The 23,521-nt window shown below is 43.0% G+C and overlaps 1 protein-coding gene across 1 annotated transcript in view; it reads right to left on the bottom strand.

The window, feature by feature from the left end:
• Positions 1-23,521, bottom strand: part of ASAH1 (N-acylsphingosine amidohydrolase 1) — a 51,415-nt gene that overhangs the window by 11,835 nt on the left and 16,059 nt on the right. The window contains exons 2-5 of the mRNA XM_077772464.1: positions 17,165-17,211; positions 4,873-4,963; positions 4,386-4,472; positions 1,002-1,080 (exon numbers count right to left, since the gene is read on the bottom strand). Coding sequence (XP_077628590.1) covers positions 1,002-1,080; positions 4,386-4,472; positions 4,873-4,963; positions 17,165-17,211 — 304 coding nt within the window. The remainder of the gene's footprint in view (positions 1-1,001; positions 1,081-4,385; positions 4,473-4,872; positions 4,964-17,164; positions 17,212-23,521) is intronic.

The raw sequence follows: 23,521 nt of genomic DNA, 5'->3' as shown, positions 1-23,521 counted from the left end.
GGACCGCTTTCTTACACCCCACACCAAAATAAATTCAAAATGAAGGAAAGACCCAAATATAAGACAGGAAACCATAAAAATCCTAGAGAAGAACACAGGCAGTAGTTTCTGATATCACCTATTGCAACTTTTTTCTAGATAGGTCCCCTGAGGCAAGGGAAGAAAAAAAAAATACTACTGGGACTACATCCAAATTAAAAGCTTCTGCACAATGAAGGAAACAATCAACAAAATCAGAAGACAACCTACAGAATGGGAGAAGATATCTGCAAATGACATATCTAATAAACGATTAATATCCAAAATATGTACAGAACTTATATAACTGAACACCCAAAAAACCAAATAATCCAATTAAAAAATGGGCAGAAGACAGACATTTCTCTAAAGAAGACACACAAAAGCCCAATAGACACATGAAAAGATGCTCACCATCACTCATCATCAGGGAAATGCAAATCACAACTAGAATGAGATATCACCTCACACCTGTCAGGATGGTTAAACTAAACAACACAAGAAACAACAGGTGCCAGGGAGGCTGTGGGGGGAAAAAGAAGGCTCCTGCACTGTTGGGAATGCACACTGGTATCGCCGCTGCAGAAAAAAATATGGAGGGGGTCTCAAAAAGATAAAAATGGGAGTTTTCTACAATCTAGCAATCACGCTACTGGGTATTTGTCCAAAGAATATAAAAACACTATTCAAAAAAACTGTTCAAAGAGATACATGCAGCNTAAAAAAAAAAAGAGGCAGAGCTAATGTATGGTGAAGTCAGAATAAGCGGTTACCTAGGGATGTGGTACTGTCTGGGAAATGGCATGATGGAACATTATGGATTGTTGGAATTTTCCATATCTTGATCTGAGTTGTGATTACGTGCATGAATGCATGTTAAAAACTCTACTGAGCTGTGTACTTAAGGTCTATGCAGTGTACTTCAACAGACATTTTCAAAGTGTTTTATTAAATCTTTTAAAAAACTACAAAGGGAACTTTACCTAAAGGTATGTCAGTAACAGCCGCAATCCCCTTCATTTCCTCCTCATAGGGACCAGGAAAGTTGCCAAGTAGACCAGGCTGGAAAACAAATAAATTACCCATCATTCGCCTCAAGGGTTGCTTTGAGATTTGTTCTTTTTACATATAACTTGTTCTAGATGCCCCTCCATAGTAAATGACTGAAGTTATTTGTAAAGCACTTCCACATCCCGTATTTCTAAAAGACTCTATGGAAGACTCAATACTGGGCCCTCAGTCTGGATCTCTTGCCTTCACAGCCTTAAACTCGGCTGTTCTCAGGTGTGGTGCGAAGACGTAGGATTGCTTTTCCGGCCTCACATTTCACCTTGTTTTCTAGAGAGAGAAGATAACTGCACTCAGATAACCCAGGAACATCACAACCACCACCCCTTATCTCCGCCCAAACTCGCCCTCTCGCCTTGGCACTAGACCCTCATTACTACTTCCTTCCCACACTCCTAAAAACAAATCTGTCGGAGTCATTCGCAAAGCCTTCCGTCTTGATTACTGGCTTCTTGGGCCGCCGTGATGCATTACCACACTCTGGGTGGCAGTGGGACCCGAAGCTCACAGCCTTCTAATAAAATAATGTGCTTAAAATTTTTACAAGTCCCATTTGTCACCAACTTTGTCTTTATAGGTCACGTGACCTAACCAAGCAAATGTTTTTCCCTTAGGAATTCAACGCATTGCCCAAGTGGGATATTCCTGCCAATGTAAAGATGACTTACTGAACATCTGTAACCATTTATTACATCCAGGCACTGCGCTTCATATCAGCTATGTGATCTAATCCTCACAATCACCATATAAAATGCCTTTTACTACTATATCGTCCTTGATGAGAACACACTGCACACCTTAAGAAACGTGTCCATGGATACAGTTATTAGGTGACTGATCCAACCTTAAAATCCAACGTTTAAAGGGGAAAAACCCCAATGTTGTCTGAATGCCAAGCCTGGGCCTGCTGCCCTCCCACGGGCACAGAGGCAGGAGAGACAGGGGGAGAGGGGGGGAGAGGGGGAGAGAGACAGAGAGAGAGAGATTGATTTTCAAGCAGACTGCATGCTCAGCACAGAACCCAATGCAGGGCTTGATCCCATGACCCTGGGATCATGACCTGAGCCAAAAACCAACTGAGTTGGACACTCAACCAACCGAGCCACCCAGGCACCCGTGGGATACCCTCAATCAAAGGCTCTGAGAACACAAGCATGAGGGCTGACAGGTGTGGTGCCTGGCGGGTGCAAGGGTCACAGGGAGGACAGGCCTATAGGGTCCAGCCGCCAGGACACAGTGATGCTCAACCAGGAGTGGCTTCAACCCCCAGGGGACATCTGGTGATGTGCAGACATTCGTGGTTCTCACAAATGAAGGGACGCACCCAGTGGGTAGAGGCCAGGGAGGCTGCTGAACGTCCTCCAGTGAGCGGACAGCTTCCTCAGGAACATACTATCCAATCCCAAATGTCCTAAGTGCTGAGGCGGAAACACGTGCTTCAGGCCCACGGTGTCCTCCCCAATCCTTTGTACCCTGCGGAACACTGAAGGTCCCAGAGCAATGACTGAAACAGGGCCATGAGGATCCCTCACGGGCTCTAAGGGCCAGGCCCTAGATTTTCCACTGGTTCCACTTGAATTAAAAAGGAGCTGAAGGGGCGCCTGGGTGGCTCAGTTGGTTGAGTGTCCGGCTTCAGCTTGGGTCATGATCTCAAAGTTCATGGGTTCAAGCCCCATGTGGTACAGTCAGTTAAGCATTCGACTTTTGACTCGGTCATGATCTCTTGGTTCATGAGTTCAAGCCCCACATCAGGCTCTGTGCTGACAGCTCAGAGCCTGGAGCCTGCTTCAGATTCTGTGTCTCCCTCTCTCTCTGCCCCTCCCCTGCTCATGCGCTCGCTCGCTCTCTCTCTCTCTCTCTCCCTCCCTCCCTCTCTCTCTCTCTCAGAAATAAAACATTAAAAAATTTTTTTAAAGGAGCTGAAAACACAGAATCTTCTTGCATGACCAGGAGGGAAATGAACTGATTTTGTGAATATACAGCTACAAGAAACACACAACCCAAGTGAGTTTCACAGCCACTGAGCTGGGCTGCATATGTCGTCTGGCCGTATGGAGGTAGGAAAATGTGTCCTGGGATAGGCAGGCAAAGTACTGAAGAAGAAAAATAAATCCCCATTTTAAAAAAATATTTTTTTTAATGTTTTATTTATTTCCGAGAGAGACAGAGAGAGAGAGAGAGCGCGAGTGAGCGCGCAGGGGAGGGTCAGAGAGAGAGGGAGATACAGAATCTGAAACAGGCTCCAGGCTCTGAGCTGGCTGTCAGCACAGAGCCCAATGCGGGGCTTGAACCCACAAACTGTGAGATCATGACCTGAGCCCGTCGGATGCTTAACCGAATGAGCTACCCAGGCGCCCCAAAAACCCCCAAATTTTCAATAGTGAACTTGAAAATGTATAGTTGACTGTTGAACAATGTTGAACAATGTGGGGGGTTCAGAGCTCCTACCCCATATATAGTTGAAAATCTCTATATAATGTTTGACTCCCCTAAACTACTAATAGTTTACTGTTGACCAGAAATCTTATTGATAATATCAATAGTTAACACATATTTTGTATATGTATTTTTTTTAATTTATTGAACTTTTTTTATTTTATTTTTTGAGAGACAGAGAGAGCACAAGCAGGGGAGGGTCAGAAAGAGAGGGAGACACAAAATCCAAAGCAGGCTCCAGGCTCTGAACTGTCAGCGCAGAGCCCAATGTGGGGCTCGAACCCATGAATGCAAGATCATGACCTGAGCCAAAGGTGGATGCTCAACCGACTGAGTCACCCAGGTGCCCCTTATATGTATTTTATACCGTATTCTTACAATAAATAAAATCTAGAGAAAAGAACATGTTAAAAAAATTAAAAGGAAGAGAAAATACATTTACAGTAATTTTTTGAAAAAAATCCATGCCATGTATAAATGGACCTTTCCAATTTAAACCTGTGTAGTTCAACAGTCAACACATCATATGAGGGGAAGGAAATGACACGCTCCCAAATGAAATATATATTTGTCCAATGTTCTATAAAATAGTCCATACTTTAAAAAAAAAAAAAATTAAGGTGCAGTAAATTGCCAAAATTTGCCATGGTATTTTGTGTCCTGTTACTCTAATACTACCAGGCCCCAGAATTTTAAGTGCCTCTAAAGTTGGGACAGGTGTTCTAGAATCAGTGCAAACTCATCCAAATTCCATAGAAGAGGTTGTCAAATTAGGTCTTTAAATCCCAGAGCCTTTTCTGAACTGTGTGTATATGGGGAGGTGTGTATGTTTAAAATTTATTGTGGAAAACAGTAGTTCTTACCAACTTTTGATCCACTATCTGCATAAGTTTTCCACTAGGCACAAAAGCATTTACCATATTCTTCATGGAATTCAACAAAACCTTTATCTGAAAAATAAATTATTTAATTAATAAGAGACATAAAACATGTGGACATTTAAGATTAGTAATGGTAAAATGAAAACAGATTATAGACTTTCTGACCTATTCATGCATAAACAGAGCACTACTTGAAAATATTTTAATATAATAATACACAGAATGCACCTTTACTAGGCTATTTGGTTAAGATGAAGGTAGACAATACAGAAAGAAACAAAGGCAAAGGCTAGGAAAAAGAGCAGAAAATTACAGAAAAATGACATCTTTTCTTCTATTACTGTTAATGGGAGGGAAGTATCAAATCTGTTTCTTTAAAATACCTGGTGTGTACTCTCATGAAATGCTCTTTTAAAAATGCAATTATATTTGGTAACATCAGAAAGAGAAGATTTAACAATCAGCGTACCGCTGGTGCCTTGTGAGCCATCAGTTCATGCCATCTTTTATAGGGCGGCAGGTCGAGATTTATGGTGTACCACGGAACTTGACCCCTATAGCTGTAAGGAGAGGTGCATCACCATGAAATGTAAAAAGCAGTTTTTTGATGGGAGCTGGACAGTTACATCTAGATGGAAATGTCAGAGGCATAGTTTTAACCGCAATACAGACGATGGTACTCAAACCAAAGTTTGCAGAGAAGCTCTCATTTTCCCACCCGAGTACTTCTGCCCTGTGTTGCATACGCAATCACACGTGCTTTCAGAAATCTCAGAACAGAGTTATACCTTCTGGGAGATTAAGGTGAATGGGTGACATGTGAAAGAATCAATGTTTGCTCAAGAGCCTCATGGCAATCTGAGTATCAGTACTAGAAAATATCTGCTTTGGGGGCACCTGCGTGGCTCAGTGGGTTAAGCGACTGACTTCAGCTGATCATCAGGTCATGATCTCATAGTTGTGGGTTAACCCATGATCATCAGGTCATGATCTCATAGTTGGTGAGCTTGAGTCCCATGTAGGGACCTGTGCTGACAGCTTGGAGCCTAGAACCTGCACCGGATTCTGTGTCTCCCTTTCTCTGCGCCCCTCCCCTGCTCCTGCTCTCGCGCGCACGCGCTCTCTGTCTCTCTCAAGAACATTAAAAAAAAAAAAAAGGAAAGAAAGAAAGAAAATATCTGCTTTTTTCACCCCTCCTAAATCTCTGCAAAGGTTTATTCCAGGCTCTGGGCACTTCTCTGCCTGGTTCCCCAGTCTATCACCACTGTCAAATCATGTCTCTAGCACTGGCTGCAGGTAAGGTCACCTTTTAAGCCCCCAGAAGTGGCACAACATGTATTAGCTTCCCGTGACTGGCTTCAAGAACGTTCCCTACTCACTCAGCCATGTGACTCTTCCTGCCATCTTCTCTCTCTTCTCATGCTTCTATAGTCAGTCCAAGGCCAAGCAGTGTTCCATCAGATGTATTCCCCAATTTCCTACTCTTCAAGTGACACAGAGCAATTTCTACGGTGAGGATATCGCAACATCCACTCCCTTACCGATGGAGGCGGGCCACATTTCCGGTGGATGAACTCTACCACTGTTTTCTGTAGCTGCTGAAACATTATCTTCCACCTCTTGTTAGTAAACTGAAATAGCCTCTAAGGGTGTGCCATTTGGTGATTTATCAGCTCAGAACTAAGCCTAAAAATAGCCAGCCTCCGTTCCCTTATTGATCTGGTGTGAGCCACAGTAACTGATACCTATGTTAAAAGACTGACACTTAATTCCCAGATAAAAGCTTAACATGAAAACAAATTAATTCAGTTTCTGACTGATGATAATTTCAGAGGCAAAATTCTGTGTGACAAGATGATTCTTGTTCATCCTCTCAGAGGCAGGTGTTCCCAGTGGCGTCCCCTCCAGTGTGCACTTAGATCTCCAGGTTTACTAGCAATGACGCAGCAGTGGCCCATGGGAGCTATCCACAGTGGGAACGCTGCCCTAAGAGAAGTCTCCTACCTATGAACTCCAACAGCTGCTCCTCTCTTTAGACTACCCAAAAAGCCCCTAGCCTCCTGATTCTTTCTCAGTCCAGAGCCCTGGGTAGGCTCAGGATTGCAAAGAAGAAATAGAGAGGAAATAAACTCATTACAGGAGATGATTAGGTCAACTGGGCATGGGGAGACCCCAGAAACCTCTCTATAATAATACCTCCACTAATGAGAATTCTTTGAAAATTCTTTTGTTAAAATGAACAAATAAAGCTATTTTAATAACTAGAATTTAGCCATGATCCCACATTTTATTTTACATTAAGCATTTTCTAAAATATCTCAGTATTTAACATCTCTACCTCCAATTCCTAGAGGAATTCCTGACCTTATGAGGCCAGTGACGATTACATGAAATACACAAAAGATACTCAGCAGTACTGGTATTCAAACAATAGTAATTACTAGAGAACATTTTCCTACTTGACTACAAACAATAAACATCATTCAATTACTTCTGAGACTTGGTAACCACTATGCCCAGATCATCACAGTCACGATTAAGAAGTGACTGAAGCCATCTGGCTCACCAGGTGGCTTGTAAACTAGTCCAAGTGACACAATACATGCACATACACATCAGAGGGCAGAGCCCAAGCACCAGGGAGCAGGAGAAAATAAATGTTAATGAGATCTGGATGGATTCTGGGGGTGCTCCGCTGTCAGTCCCCAGATCTCCAGCACTCATTTGACTGGGCAGGCTGGACACACGGGCGTTTCTCTCCTCCCGCACAGATGCCCTGGCAGAACTCCGGAAGTGATGCATTTGGTCAAAAACAGTACAAGAGGATTTTGTTGTCATTCAGAAGTAAATGAATAGCACGCTCACCCCTCACACCCCAAGTCACATTTACAGTTCAGAGAAAAGGATCAGAGTAGAATGGAAGATTTTTATGTGGAGAACAGGCTATTGAGGCAGGAGGAAATCCAGTGGGAATACCAGGGCAAAAATATTTACATTGTATAGATATATAAGTACGAGATTATTTTTACATGTGGGTTTTGCACACCTGCATGTGTACACGTGTATATACATACATACACTCAACAACCTAGAACCAGTGAAAAGCCCAAGCAGGGAAGGTTTGCAGGGTAATCAATTCATAGACACCGCTAAGGTACACATGAAAGGGAGTAGAAAAAAAGTCTTAAACGTCGTAGGTATTCATCACATGTTAAAATGAACTGTGGCAGTGAGACTGGCCAGGGGATGCACGCACTCAGTAAGGCACTGAAGGCCAAGGTGGTCCCGGTGTTTACACAAAGGCAGACCTCCAGAGAGCAAACCATTACAGAGGGCTGGACAGTGCACTGGCTTTAGAATAACAGAAACGAATTTTTTTTTTAAGTTTATTTATTTTGAGAGAGACTGAGACAGAATGAGACGGGGAGGGGTAGAGGGGGGATCCCAAGCAGGCTCTACACTGTCAGCACACTGTGGGGCTCGAACCCATGAACCGTGAGATCATGACCTGCACCGAAATCAAGAGTCAGATGCTTAACCGACTCTGCCACCCAGGCACCCCAGAAACTGATTACTTCTAAATTACTCCCTGCCAAATATTCACCTCTTTCAACAGAAAGGTGAGTAAATCAAAAGAACTGTGTTTATTACAGTTGCATGTATCTGGGACAGAGGCTATTTAGAATATATAACGTAGGCAAGTGCAGCACAATATATATATAACTGGAGTGCTACAAAATTTGAAAAGGGGAGCTCTGACAGTGCCCCACCTCCCCCCCCAACTGCCAACCTAACAGGAAGAAGGGGCAAGTCCCAGCAGGGGAAAGGCTCCCCTGGCGACAGCCCAGCCAACCGAGAAGCCACTATTCTTCCAACTCCCAGTTTGCTCTGGGCGCTTTTTATTTATAAGAGCCTTCCCAAATTCCCCTTTCCTCTATAAAAGCCTGTTCCTCTCCTTTGTTCTGCAGACTTGCCTATGGTTTCACTACAGCTTGCTTGTCCCTCAGTAGAATTCTCTGCTATTCCTGAATAAATCTGTATTTGCTGGTAAAACAACGTGCAGATTTATTTTTAAGGGTCACATTACCTGGTGATCAGTAGTGGAAAACCCCCAACAATCCCCAAGCTAGTGAGCAAACAAACAAGTGCCTGTACCCAGAGTCAACTGGGCTCCCTGCTTTCTTGCCAATCCTGGGGTTTCAGGGTAACATTTCTCCCTGATTCAAGCTCCCCTCTGTGTCCAAGCTCTTCAGGCTTTACTAGGGCTCTGTCTTAAAGACTTGCTTTTTTTTTTTTTTTTTTTAAACCTGAGAGTACTTGTTGACTCCTTTACAGCACGGGACTGTTTGTGTTGTGAATGTAATGACCTTCAGTCTGATTCCTGTTTAGAACCAATTGTCCCTGTTTGAACTGTACCCGTCTGACCGGGCTGACATTGCTCCCGACTCATTTTGGGATTGGGCCATGCCTGCGGGAATGTACACTAGCCTTTGGTCCCACTGCTGTTTGGAATTGGGCTGTTCCTACTGGAAACATACTGGCCTTTGGTCGGATTGTTCTGGAACCAGGCAGATCGCGTTCAAATTGCACTGTCTGGTAACTTTTCTCTTTTCAGAAAAACATCTAAAAAAAAGGGATCTCAGTCACAAAACGCTCTGAGGGTACCCAGCCCCTACTGGGGCTCCTGCTGTTTTCTGTTTAAAAACGGATCCATCTGCGTGCACAACTAAATGGACGGAGTTAACCAAAAGCAATTTAGATTTTCAATGGCCACGGTGGGGAAATTTTGTCTCCCCAAACTTGTTTTACTCAAAAGTAAACCAGAGAACACACCTCGTAAAAACACAAACAAACCTAAATAGGATGCCTATTTTATCTATGTATTTATTTCTGAGAAAGAGAGCGAGTGTGAGAGAGCGTACGGGCAAAGGAGAGGGGCAGAGAGGGAAAGAATCTCAAGCAGGCAGATGCCTATTTTAGATGGTGCCTTGAGACTTCTGAATCCTTTTAGGATCCTGAGCTCACCTCTTCGTAAAGTACTATCTCTAAATTAACCGCTGTAACAAATGAAAAGAGTCAGAATGGTTTCTGAGACCTCTTTCTCTCCTCCTCCACCTTCTTTGCTCCCAGACTCGAGGCAGCCACCTTGTGTCAGGCCCCACATCAGGTGACACTTCCCTTTACTCTCACTGCCAAGCCTCCGCTGTCCTCGGAAATGCTCCCGAATGCCTCTCCTGAACCTACTAAAACTTGCCTCTTTACAAGGGACTCTTCTGAGGCTCTATAGAAACTCCAAGTTTCTTACGTTCCCTGCACCAAGGGAGCCAGGCAAGCCACACGGACAGACTTCTCGAAAGTGACTGACAATCCCCGTAAGCTTGCTACTGAATTCAACCTACGTATTCAAACTGAGCAATCTAGTTTCTCAGATTTCTATCCATTAGTCCACACGCTTATTTGTGAGGGCCACAGTGGATGAAACTAGCCCGCTGGGAACACCCTGAAGGACATTTTAGGAGAAACAGACTCCTAACTTTGGCAAGATGCTGGCGCACTGGCATGAAATCCGCAATGAACAATGACAGTAGCTTTTCCTAAAAGCTGTTGGTGGGAACAAAAATTCAGGCCTGCACATAAGGGCCTGATGAATCTCCTCATGGCTACTATAATAGGACTCCAAATTGTTTTTACTTTATTATTTTTTAAATGTTTATTTTTTGAGAGAGAGGGAGAGACAGGGTGTGAGCAGAGGAGGGGCAAAGAGAGGGGGGGCAGACAGAATCCGAGGCAGGCTCCAGGCTCCACACTGTCAGCACAGAGCCTGACGTGGGGCCCAAATTCACGAACTGTGAGACCATGACCTGAGCTGAAGTCAGACATTCAACCAACTGACCCACCCAGGCGCCCTGACTCCACATTGTTTTTAAAGAAATTCTGGTTTTCCTTTAGATGCTGAATCCACCCAGGTAGCACTGAGCTAATGACCTGAACTGGGAAATTTCTCCTTTAGTTAAAAGGATCAAGATGGAATGGAAAACTGTGTTCACTCCAGATTTGACTTGGTAAACCAGCTCACTTGCATCCTAGATGGGTCACCTGAAAACAGACTGCTAACATTCTCAATTTTCAACTTTGGCAAATGAAGGCCCCTAAACAAAACCAAAAACCTCCTCGTTTCTGCTATTATTGCAACGACCCAGGGCGTTAGACACAAGACTGTTAGAAACCTAAGTGCTCCAAGCGCTGTTAGCCCCCTAGGCTGTCTTTCCAGTGCCCCCCGCCCATTCCCTAGTAAGTGGCCCCGAGGCACCACAGGGGCTTGTCCCAAGTCTCCCTCCCACCTGACCTGGAGAAACCACTTTCCAGACTGGGAACAAACCTCTGTCTGTAGCAACACCAGAGCCACACTCCAGGTGCTGGGTGCCAGTGCTGTAAAGGAGCCCCAAAACAGTTCAAACGGAGAGGGGTCTCTGATAAATCTCAACAGGTTCCCATCTCAGAAGCCACTCCCTTTTGTCCAGGCCCTTTGAGAAACAGGCACCTTTATTCCTTAGTTCCTCTACCTGTATCCACTTACTGGGCCCAGATTTCTCACAGAGCTCCCATGTCAGGATCTCCTTCTCCCCAAAGCGGAATTCTTGAATTTGACAACAGTCCTCAAAATAGCCAACCAGGGGGATTAAATGACCCTTCCACATCTTTCATTTGCTCCACGTCTGACTATGGCTGCATCTAGGGACACTGATTTGTTCCTGTTAGATTACCTGCCATCCCCCTAATGGGCCACATCCTCAACGGATATTGGGAGAATCCCAGTGAGCCTTCCCATCAAGATGCAGACAGATCCCTCAAAACCTCTCTGCAGAATTAATCAGTAGCCTGTAAATGAAGAAGCCCCTCCAGGCACCAAGCCCATAATAGAAGATTTTAAGGCTCAAGGCTTCACTAGTCCCTACACTAGTCCCTGTAATTCTCCTACTTTACCTGTAAGAAAGCCCAAAGGCCAAGGATGGGGGTTTGTCCAGGACCTTAGAGCAACACATACCAATGTTTTCTCTTGGCATCTTGTTGTTCTCAACCCTTCTATGCTACTGATATCCATTCCTAGTGAAAGCAAATTTTTTCATAATTTAACAATGCTGTACATTTTTGTCTTCTAGCTGGTAACAATAGCCAGTATCTTTCTGCCCTCACTTGCGAAGAACAGCAGCGCACCTGGACAAAAATACCCCAGGGTTTTGCAGGGTCCCTCTTACTCTTTGCAAACCTTAAAAGATGGTATGGATGCCAGGAAGTTTCCTAAAGGCCCTACTTTGTTCTAATATGTAGATGATTTGCTTCTCTAAACCCCCTTCTCAAACCTCTTCACAGGAGACAGCATCCACCTGTTAAAATTTGTAGCCCTAAGGGATATAAAGTCTCCAAAGCAGAAAAAAACCCAACAGTCTGTTCAAATTTAGGTCTGATACTTAGGGCACCTGATCTCAAAAGAAGACCTACATTTGGATCCAGATGAAACCATTAGTGATTGCTTAATGTTAACATTACTTTCTAATCCCTCATGACAATTTACAAGAAACTTCTATAACCAATGCAGCTTTTTCATGACTTACTGACAGTTCTAATTTAAAGGATGTAAATGGTAAATACCGTGTTCAGTATGCTATCACAGCTTCTTGTTGAAGTCACCAAGGCAGCTCCTTTACCTCTGGCTATTTGTACCCAACAGGCTGATGTATATGCCCTTATTCAAACTTGTCCCTTAGCCAAGGGTAAAACCACAAACATTTAGACCGAGAGTCCATATGCCTTTGGGGTAGCTCATGACTTGGAAACATTATGGAAACAATGAGGTGTCCTTACTTCCAATGGGCATAAGATTAAAAATGGCTCTTGCAGCACCTGGGTGGCTCTGTCAGTGAAGTGTCCAACTCTTGATTTCAGCTCAAGTCACAATCTCACGATGTGTGGGTTCCAGCCCCTCATTAGGCTCTACACTGACAGCAAGGAACCTGCCTGGGATTCTCTCTTTCCCTCTCTTTCTCCCCCCACTCAAGTGCGCTCACTTGCACACGCTCGCTCTCTTTCAAAATAAACTTTAAAAAGATTAAAAAAAATAAAAATAAATTAAAAAGGCTCTCGTGTCCAAAATGTATTAGATGTCATACTATTGCCGGCTGCTGCATTAAGACGGTTCTTGGGCGTACCACATTCACCTCCGTGGAGGACAAACAAAACCACCCACTGACACTTCCACCAAAAATGCTGCTCTCAGGGCAAACACTAGCCAAACTTCTGTCATGGTGTGAAGGGTCCAAATGCTAATTTGGAAAAACTGACACAAGATACCCGACGACTGGTCTCAGAGAGGGAAAAACAATATTGAAAATCTATTAATTGTTGGTTGGATAGAAAGAGAACTCTGGGGACGCCTGGGTGGCTCAGTCGGTTGAGCAGCTGACTTCAGCTCAGGTCATGATCACACGGTTCGTGGGTCTGAGCCCCGCGTCAGGCTCTGTGCTGACAGCTAGCTCAGAGCCTGGAGTCTGCTTCGGATTCTGTGTCTCCCTCTCTCTCTGACCCTTCTCTGCTCAGGCTCTCTCTCTCTCAGAAGTAAATAAAACATTAAAAAAATTAAAAAAAAAAAAAAAGAGAGAACTCTAGTTTGGATCAAATAACAATCTGGCCCTACCAGAAATTCTAAAATTCCCACTACTTATATGCACTAAACCCCTGGTCTACTAACAAAATGGTAGCATTCATGAACCAATACTGGTGGGGAAGTATTAATAAGCATGCAAAAAGTGGCTACCTCACTTGTCCCATCTGTCCAAAGTATAATCCAGGGAAACCTATTCACACAAATTCATTTCATACAGCATTTCACTGATACAAAGATGTTTTAGTCACAGATTGTATGTTTTCTCACTGGACCAAAGATTTCTTTTATAGACCAGGCCAATGCTTCTCCTGTGGCTAAAATTCTTGTAGAAAAATTATCCCTACCTGGGGAACCCCCCTCCAACTTCAAAGTGATTGGGAAGCCAACTTGATGGGTCAGGTGCTTTTAACGAGTGGTGCACCTTTCAATGTTGTGCACCTTTCACTGCGTGTACCATTCTCAATCCTCAGCGGGAGCTGAACGTACTAATGGCACTACTAACATTCAACTGACACAACGCGTGGGGACCCTTCAAATAAATACCTTGGCAGAAAGCACTGCAATGGGTCCTCCCAAATCTCACATCCACCCCTTGGGAAATCACAGACTCAACCTCCTGACATAGTTACAGGGTGTTCAATACACTTGGTCCCTGCCTCCTCTGACCCACAGTCATAAAGGAGACATACTTCAATATTATGAAGGCCTAATGCTTCTATTAAAAATAACCATGCTGCAGTAAAGCAATATTTTCACAGCACACTCCTAGGAGACAATGATCTTAAGCAACATATCTTGCAACCTGAAGATGTCATCTGTTGGAAAAGACATCTCCAGAAAGACTCTTTAACTTCGCTAAAAGGCCTTTTTCAGGAATTGCTAAGCAACACGTGTACCTCCAAACCTCCAGGAACAGACTCTTGGATTAAGTGACACATCTACTAAAACCCTGGCTCGGCCCCCACACCAACTGGTGACCTGAAATTAAAGATTTCCTGGGGGGCTCCTGACGGACTTGGTCCTTTAAGCATCTGACTCTCGATTCTGGCTCAGGTCGTGATCTCATGGTTGTGGGCTCAAGCCCCCGCATCAGGCTCAGTGCAGAGCTTGGAGCCTGCCTGGGATTCCCCCTCTCTGTTTCTCTCTCTCTCTGCCCCTCCCCTGCCTTTACTCTCTCTGTCAAGATAAATATGTAAACATAAAAAAAAAAGAATTATCAAGTTTTCCCGGAAATAAAGCAGATGACATCTGATGAAACAGCTTTCCTAAGATGTCTGGACCAGGCTGTATGCCTTTTTCTCACTGCTGTTCCTCTCTTTCGTGGAAAGCCAAGGTCCTTGTCAGCATTTCCCAAGCCTCTGTGAGAGGGGGAAACCTTCCAGAAAGAGCCTCATCAAGATCCTGGGACAAATTACTATTTCACTTGCTTTCCCTGAAAGGTTAGAAGGTTCACAATTCACAAAACTCATTCTTTCATCTGCCTTCTTACCTGACTCTGGATCCTTATCCTAATTCATCGTCTCTGAATTTACAACCTTACAGGCTATATTATCTGTCGACGATACATTTGGTTCCAAATAGTTCTTTTAGATAATACTGGTTTTAAATGGTCTTTGCAGTTTTGTTATTTTGCAAAAAGTTCATCAGCTATTACTTCATGTTAAACCAGTGCGGTGTATTTCCAAATGTGCTCAGTTCAATTCTTTCGGTGTGCTCTCTGGTGTGCTCTAGGCAGTATTTAGTGTGCTGCTTCTCTTTAAGCAGAGACTTCCAGGAGGCATATATGACTCCAAATTTGTCTTCACAGGGAGAGCCTCCCTCCACAGGAAACCTCAGAGTAAGTGCCAATAGATATTTCAGTTAGCCACTTTCAGACCCACAGTCCTCATTTAGAGCCATTATCCAATTTGGAGGTTTTATGTTACTTCTTCTGTTTTGTATAATCATTTTAAAGTTTGTACTTTGTTCCTGATCAAACTTTCTAAAAAAGCAACGTACCCAATAAGATGATGCTGGTTCAATGCTCTGAGATCTCCAACGCTTATGACCTAAGAAGATACAGAGTTCAGGGGCACCTGGCTGGCTCAGTCAGTTAAGCATCTGACTTCGGCTCAGGTCATGATCTCGCGGTTTGTGGGTCGGAGCCTGGCGCTGGGCTCTGTGCTGACAGCTCAGAGCCTGGTGCCTGCTTCAGATTCTTTGTCTCCCTCTCTCCCTGGCTCTGCCCCACTCGTGCTCTGTCTCTGTCTCTCTCTCTCAAAAATAAATAAAAATGTAAAAAAAAAAAAAACAAACAAACCAAGAAGATACAGACTTCAGATGAGAAACATCTGAGTGTTCTCTCCGAACCTCAGGGGAGGGAAAAACCACTAAATATGGACAACCTAACACTTGATCACTGATACACTCAAAGAAAGGGATAAATGTGGAAAACTAATTAAAGGAAATGTCATTTAGGATCGAATCAGGAGGCAGCTGGGGGAGCTCTCATGCCGGCCCACTTTTCTACTGCAGACCCGGCAGGAAGGGAGGAGTCTTGCAAATTGATAGTATTTTAGATGCTACTTTACTACCCTGGCAGGAGGAAGAAAACGTTTCTCCCTCCCCTGGCAATAGTCCAGCCAATGAGAGACTGCCGTAACTCAGCCAATGAGAAGCCACTACACTTCAAACTCCATTTACTCCAATGGACTTTTTTTGTTGGAACAGCCTTCCCAACTCCCCCTCACTCCCACCCCCACCCCCTGCCCTCCTCTCTAAGAGTGTTCCCTTCTTTTGTTCTGCAGGCTTGCCTATGGTTTTGCTGTAGCCTGCTCGTCCAGGATTGGAATTCTCTACGGTTCCCAAATAAACCCATTTTTGCTGGTAAAATAACTGGCAGATTTCTTTCTTTCAATTTTTTTTCTTTTTAAATATTTATTTTTGAAGGAGAGAGGCAGAATGTGAATAGGGGAGAGGGACAGAGAGGGAGACACAAAAACTGAAGCAGGCTCCAGGCTCTGAGCTGTCAACACAGAGCCCAGCACAGGCCTCAAACTCATGAGCTGTGGGATCATGACCTGAGCCAATGTAGTCGGATGCATAACCAACTGAACCACCCAGGCGCCCCTAGGCAGATTCATTTCTAATGCATTCAAGTTGTTCTCTGCCTTCCCCCACACCCAGCAGGCTACTTTCAGAAAGTAGGAAAGCAGGGCAAAAAGACTACCCTTCCCTATACCTCCCCTTCTTTTCCACGTTCTGTACCCTCTGGGTGGGTGGGCTATTCTTAGGTCTTTCTCACAGACCCAATTAGCCACAAAATATTTGAAAAGGCCATACATCTAGATTGAAAATCTAAACATTAAATGCACTACAATAGGGGCGCCTGGGTGGCTCAGTCAGTTAAGCATCCAACTTTGGCTCAGGTCATGATCTTACAGACCGTGGGTTCGAGCCCCACATTGGGCTCTGTGCTGACAGCTCAGAGCCTGGAGCCTGCTTCAGATTCTGTGTTTTCCTCTCTCTCTGCCCCTCCCCCGCTCACTCTCTGTCTCTGTCTCTCAAAATAAAATAAAGACATACAAACATAAAAAAAAATTAAAAAAATAAATGCACTACAATATGACACTGGCCTTTCCTTCCCTTATGTTTCTGAATCGTGTGTTGTCTTTGACAGCTTTGATGATTGTGCCAGGATTTATTTCTTGAAGGTTTCACACATAAGGCTCTACACTTTTTCCAAAATAATCCAGTGGTTCATATTGAGGTACCACAGAAACTCAGTTAGTTCTGCACTTGTGAGGATGAAAAAAAGTGCTTAGTGGTAGACAAGATTTCCTGGAGAATGGAGATTCTTTTTTTTTCTCTGATTTTGATAGGCTAGAAATGGACATTTTAATCACGGGGTATTTTTGTATTTGTCCAGGGTAGTAACCAAATACATAATACACAAAACTGAAAAAATAATTAGTCTCGGGGAAAAAAATGGTCTCAGGATAGAAGACATCACTTAATTTTTTGTTCATTACTTAAGTCATTTTTATGAGATCATTATTACACAGGGGAAAAAATCTCCCTAAAGGTCAAAGTCTATTCTGACTATTTGATATTTACTCACGTTGGTCCAGAAGGAGGATAGGTTGATTTTCTGCAATCTTCTGTCCACTAAAAAACAAAGAAAATTAAGTTTCAGAAAATAACCAATTGAATAGGCAATCTGCAAAAATAGTTAAAAGTCAGAGAGAAAATCAAGTATGATCTGCCCTTTTAGATCATTTCAATACCTCTGAAAAGTCTTTTCCTCCCATGAAAACTTCTAAAGTCTCAAACTTAAGTGCGTTTTCAGTCTTACTTCACTCTGCACTAGTGCTGTAATGCGGCTTCTACGTTGCAAACACACCGAGTAAAGAGGAAATGTAAAAAGTAGTTGGAAATGTTTATGTCGGATAGGCTGATTTATCAGGAACAGTAAATTACCTGACAAAAAATGCTCTCGCTTGAATTTATGAGCCAACTCCACTGCAATAGAGATTTGCGTCCCAAACCAGATTTTCAGGACACACTGCGTACCGCCCTTCACGATCTGGCCGTAGTTTTCCTTCTCAGCTTCCTTACTGCCACTCCCCCCACCACGGATAGACACACGCAACCACAGCCTCTGATGGCTCGCCCTTCCCTGCCCGGGCATGCTGTTCCTGCTGCCTACCATGCCTTTTCTCCACCTAGTGAACTCGGGGCTTTAACTTCTAAGATCCAGTTCAAATGCTGTCTGTTTTGTGAAGTCTTCCTGTACTTCTCCTATGAAAACAGCTATCCTCAGGGGCGCCTGGGTGGCTTAGTCGGTTAAGCGTCCGACTTTCGCTTAGGTCATGATCTCGTGGTTCGTGGGTTCAAGCCCCGCGTTGGGCTCTGTGCTGACAGCCAGCTCAGATCCGGGAGCCTGTTTCAGTCTGTCACTCCCTCTCTCTCTGACCCTCCCCTGCTCACGCTGTCTCTCTCTCTCTCCTAGAAATAAATAAAACATTTAAAAAAAAAAAAAGAAAAAGAAAACAGCTATCCTCTCCTCTACCTTGCCCAGGGCACCCGTGCCCCGCTCCACTACCGTAGTTAGGACACTGCAGTGTAATTATTTGTTTCTTTCTCCACGACCAGATTCTGTGCTCCCGGAGATGATGGCCCTCATCGCTGAGGCCACTCAGTGAATGAATGAATGACACTGTTTAGGGGAGAAGGGTTTAAGGTTGGTAGCAAGATAAAACTAGCTCTAAAACAGAGGCGCCTGGGTGGCTCAGTCAGTTGAACGTCTTGACTTCGGCTCAGGTCATGGTCTCACGCTTCATGGGTTTGAGACCCGCGTCCGGCTCTGTGCTGACAGGCAGCTCAGAGCCTGGAGCCTGTTTCAGATTCTGTGTCTCCGTCTCTCTGACCCTCCCCTGCTCATGCTGTCTCTTTCTCTCTCAGAAATAAATAAAAAACATTTTTAAAAAGTTAAAAAAAAACCCTAAAATCAGCTCTAAACATAAAATGAGAAAAGTCCATGTGGACTTATGATTCTCTGACTACTGGTTCAAGAGAGCAAGCGTGTTCGTCTTCTTCTCTCCACAGACCCAATTTTGTCAAAGTACGGTAACTTTTATAAAGAAGTATAAGGGCGCCCAGGTGACTCAGTCGGTTACGCGTCTGACTCTTGATTCCATCTGAGGTCATGATCTCACAGTCTGTGTGACGGAGCCCCATGTGGGCTCTGCGCTGACAGCATGGAGCCTGCTTGGGATTCTCTCTCTCTGTCCCTCCCCTGTGCACTCTCTCTCTCTCTCAGAATAAACATTAAATTATAAAAAAAAAAGTATAAATCCACAATAAGAGGCGGAATAGGGAAGGGGACTACAAGAACTAAAGTGTGAGCTTAGAAAATGTGTATGTAGCACATCTGCGTGGCAACGTGTATCTAACATCTTATTTTAACTTTTTTTAAAAAAATCGAAGTAGAGTTGATACACAATGTTACATCAGTCACAGGTGCACAACACCGTGAACCCACGATTCTCTCTGTTGTGCTATGCTCACCACAAGCTACCATCTATCACCATACAAACTACTAGAATGCTCCTAACTACATTCCCTATGTTGGACCTTTCATCCCTATGACTTACTCATTTCATAATGTCTTAATTTTTTATTAAGTAAAAAATTTTAATTTTTACTTAATTTTTTATTAAGTGAAATTTTTAAAGTAAAATTTTAGTAAGGAAGTCTAGAATGTACCCTGACTTTACCTGTGATCCAAATATTAACTGTCTAAAAAACTTCACTACAGTACAAGTTTCTCACAGAAGTGCTAAAGTTTGGCCTTGCCAATTTCAGACTGAATTCACTAAGGCACCAAGCATCCAATGATCAGAAGCTAATCCAATCATTAGAATTTCAACTCTATTTCTAAATTATTACAGTATAACATACTATATAATAAATAATAGCACTTTGCTAATTCAGTATCAAGTTGGCAAAAGCTAATGTCCAAAGGCATTCATTGTTCAGTAACCCTGTAAAATTCCACCCACAGTAAACCTTCAGTGCTGCCAGCCTATCTAACCACTAGGTAATACAGCAGTTCGGATACTCACCACCTGTTTCTTATAAAAATGCAAAGACATGATAATAATGGTTAAGGCTGTGAGAGCCAAAGAAGTTCATGGTTGATATTACTGGTTCATTAACACATGATGGATTCAAGTATTTTCCACAAAGTACCTGCCAATCAGTACTATAATTGACAATCACAAGCTTGAAACAGCCTGCATTTTCACAAGCTTTGTACATCCGTCCAGCTAAGCTCTGTCTCCTCTGCACATATTTTTATCACTGTCAATTGTTCTACAAAACAGCAGATTCCAATTCAAGTCTTACTGAATTACTAAGTTCTCAAGTTCTTTGAAAGCATCCTTGCCTGTTATGTGCAGATCACTCTTTTTTTTTTTTAATTTATAATATTTATTTGGGCAAAAAAACCCCAAATTCCACAACAAAATTCTGTGCACACAACATTAATACCTAAGCGATGTCCTCATGTTCTTCAGCCTCAAACTTGGCCATGATGCTTTAATAAATAGCAATACATGGTCAGTTTCAATAACTGGGAATCAATTTGCCTTGTTCTTCAATTGATAATGGATGTTTCTGCTAAAGTCCCAGACAGCTGTTCTCACCTGAAGGCTAATAGTGCAACACAAATTTTTTCACGACACATTTCCTCTGCTGCAATGAAATGTGGCTCCCTTAAAGCACCATTGGTAAACAGTTTTCTCTTCTTTGGTAACAGATGAGCCACTTAAAAAACTTACTTTGACCGCAGCCTCATTCTGCTTTTTCAAATTTGTAAATAAATCTGCTGTGATATTTTGCTTTAAATTGTCTCATTTTTCTGATCATTTTTTTCCTATGAGTTAGGAACAGCATGATAAGCGAGTGCTTCATCATGCAGTGTTGACATATTGTACTCTTTCAGCACAACTCTAGTTGTACTATGTCATCTAACTGAGTGACAAGATAATCCCATTCTCTATACTGCCTTAAGGGCACAACATTTGAAGTCCACTTTTTTTGTTTAAACATGATAGGTTTGCATTGGTAATTTTTTTTTTTTTTTGTAAAGATTAAAAGAACACAGGGGTGCCTGGGTGGCTTAGTCGGTTAAGCGTCCGACTTTCGCTTGGGTCATGATTTCACGGTTTGTGGGTTCGAGCCCTGTGTCGGGCTCTGTGCTGACTGCCAGCTCAGAGCCTGGAGCCTGTTTCAGTCTGTCACTCCCTCTCTCTCTGACCCTCCCCTGCTCACGCTGTCTGTCTCTCTCTCCTAGAAATAAATAAAACACATTAAAAAAAAATTTTAAAAAACAAAGATTAAAAGAACACAGTACATCGATGGGACGCCTCAATGGCTCATTTATTTAAGCGTCCGACTCTTGATCTTGGTTCAGGTCATGATCTCACAGTTAGTGGGATCAAGCCCTGCATCGGGCTCTGTGCTGGCAAGCATGGGGTCTTCTTGGGATTCTTGCTCTTGCTCGCTCACGCGCTCTCTCTCTCCCCCCCCCGCCCCACCTTCCCCTGCTACTTCTCTCTCAAGTAAAACACACACACGCACACAATAACAACAACACAGTGCATCAATACATGGCACTTAAAATGCTGTTGAGTTAAAAGCGCAGGAGTGTCTGTTGAAGTGTGCCGAGAGCTGTGAAGAGCCACGAGCACGCTGCACACGGCTCTGCTAGACAACACAACTGCTGCTACGCTAACAGCCACAGACAGTACGCAAACACACAGGTGTGGTTATGTTCCATCCAACTCTGCTTGTGCGCACTGACACGTGAATGCCATAAAATTTGCACATGTCACAAAATATTAATTTTTTTATTTTTCCCTTCCAAGTTTTCAAAAACATAGAAACCATTCTTAGCTTGAAGGTCTTAAAACAACAACAGAGGGCAGGCTGTATTGGGCCAGCTGGCTGCAGTGGGCCAGCCGCTGCTGTAAAGCAGCAACACCTGTACAAGCTGCCCCTGTTCTTCCTTGACTCCTTTTTCACTTTCTTTAGAGGAAAACCGGTGGTGGTGGTGGTGTGTGTGAGAGAAAGACTGTGTGTGCTCAGTTTTTGGCCCAGTGATAAAGCCATATGTGTTTTTTTTATGCAGAGGACGGCATGGAGGTTATTTTCTGTTTACCGACCGCTCAATTTAACTCTACTTTCATCCTCATTTATTATTTTTATAAGACCCTCCAGAAAAATTGCCACTCTGAGCCAGAAGCCTCTTGGGGGAAATCTCCTTTCCTCATAAGAGCTTCTTCTACTTTGTCTCATCAGCCAACACTCCTCCATTTACTACCTACATCCCCCAAATTAATTAAAAGTGCCCCAAATGAAGAGTCCATTAAAATCACACATTAATGGACTGATATAGTACTTGGCAGCACTTAGCTTTCCTATGGCTGCTGTAACAAATTACTGCAAACATAACAGCTTAAAAGAACACACATTGATCATGTCATAGCTCTGGAGCTCATGAGTCTAAAATGGGTCTGCAGCTGGAGTTTCCTCTGGGACTCTAAGACACAATCTGTTTGCCTGACTTTTCCAGTGTCTGGAGATTGCGTGCATTGTTTGGCTTATGGCCCCTTCCTCCATCTTCACAGCCACCAGCATAGCATCTTTTCTCTTCTCTGGCCTCCTGCCTCCCTCTTACAAGGACCTCTGTGATTATATTATGGGCTTCTGTGGAATAACCCAGTATAATGTCCCCATCTCAAGCTCCTTAACTAAATCATATCGGTAAAGTCCTCTGTGCCATAAAAAGAATATATTCACAGCTTCTCAGGACTTGGGCGTCTTTGGGAAGTTGGTATTCATCCTACCACACTATCCATACAAAAGAAACTGTCAAAGATGAGATATGTGAAATCTCATTACAGAGCAGGAACAACATAAACATCTGCAATCAAAGCAGAACACTAATCCTGAATCCCAATAAGCACAATGCCTGTCTGTAAGAATTCAATTCTTCTCCTTAGCAGACCCATATTACAGTAAAATGTATTAACTTGTTAATATATTTTCATTATAGAAAATTTGTGGCAATATAGAAGTTACATAAGTACCTACATAATATCCTTGATTTGCCTCTTGGCCCAAAACGCCTAAAAGATTTACTACCCGGCCCTGCATAAAAAAAAGTTGAATGACTCCTGCCTGAGAATAAAGGCCTTCTATTCTTTTTTTTTAACGTTTACTTATTTTTAAAGGAGAGAGAGAGACAGAGCGTAAGTGGGGAAGGGACAGACAGAGAGGGAGACACAGAATCCGAAGCAGGCTTCAGGATCCGAGTTGTCAGCACAGAGTCTGATGCGGGGCTCAAACTCACGACCCGTGAGATGATGACCTGAGCTGAAGTCAGACGCTTAATCGACTGACCATCCAGGCTCCTATTCTAATATTTAGACACAAAGAAAACAAATTAAAAACAACCTAACTCAAAAATATTCCAATAATTTAAGGAACAGAAAAAAATTAATATCAAATAATTACCAATTTCAACATTCTGAGTACTCAAATACTAACAAGCGAAATTCAGTATACTGTGATAACTATAAAAAAAGAGCAGAATGATATGCAGAAAAAAGGTGAACCAAGTAATTAAAAGTATAACTGTTGAAATAAAAAGATAGTAAAGGTGAGAAAATCTGTCTTAGAATATAGAAAAATTATAGAGAAAACACAGGAAAAATAAAATAAAATCACAGGAGAAAAAAAAGAGAAACATTTATAAAATCAATTATGTGGGGTCTAACAACTGATTAATAGGACTTCCAAAAAGAGAAAACAAAGAAAATAAAGGGGAGGAAATCACGAGTGAAATAATATAAAATTTTTTTGGAGCTGAATGGAGGGATGTCTTTGAAATGAAAAGTCCTACAGATTA

This window comes from Crocuta crocuta, unplaced genomic scaffold (genome assembly GCF_008692635.1).
Source record: "Crocuta crocuta isolate KB4526 unplaced genomic scaffold, BGI_CrCroc_1.0 scaffold140, whole genome shotgun sequence".
Taxonomy (NCBI): Eukaryota; Metazoa; Chordata; class Mammalia; order Carnivora; family Hyaenidae; genus Crocuta; species Crocuta crocuta.
The sequence above is the reverse complement of the archived record's forward strand: the minus strand, read 5'-3'. Positions and strand labels throughout refer to the sequence as shown.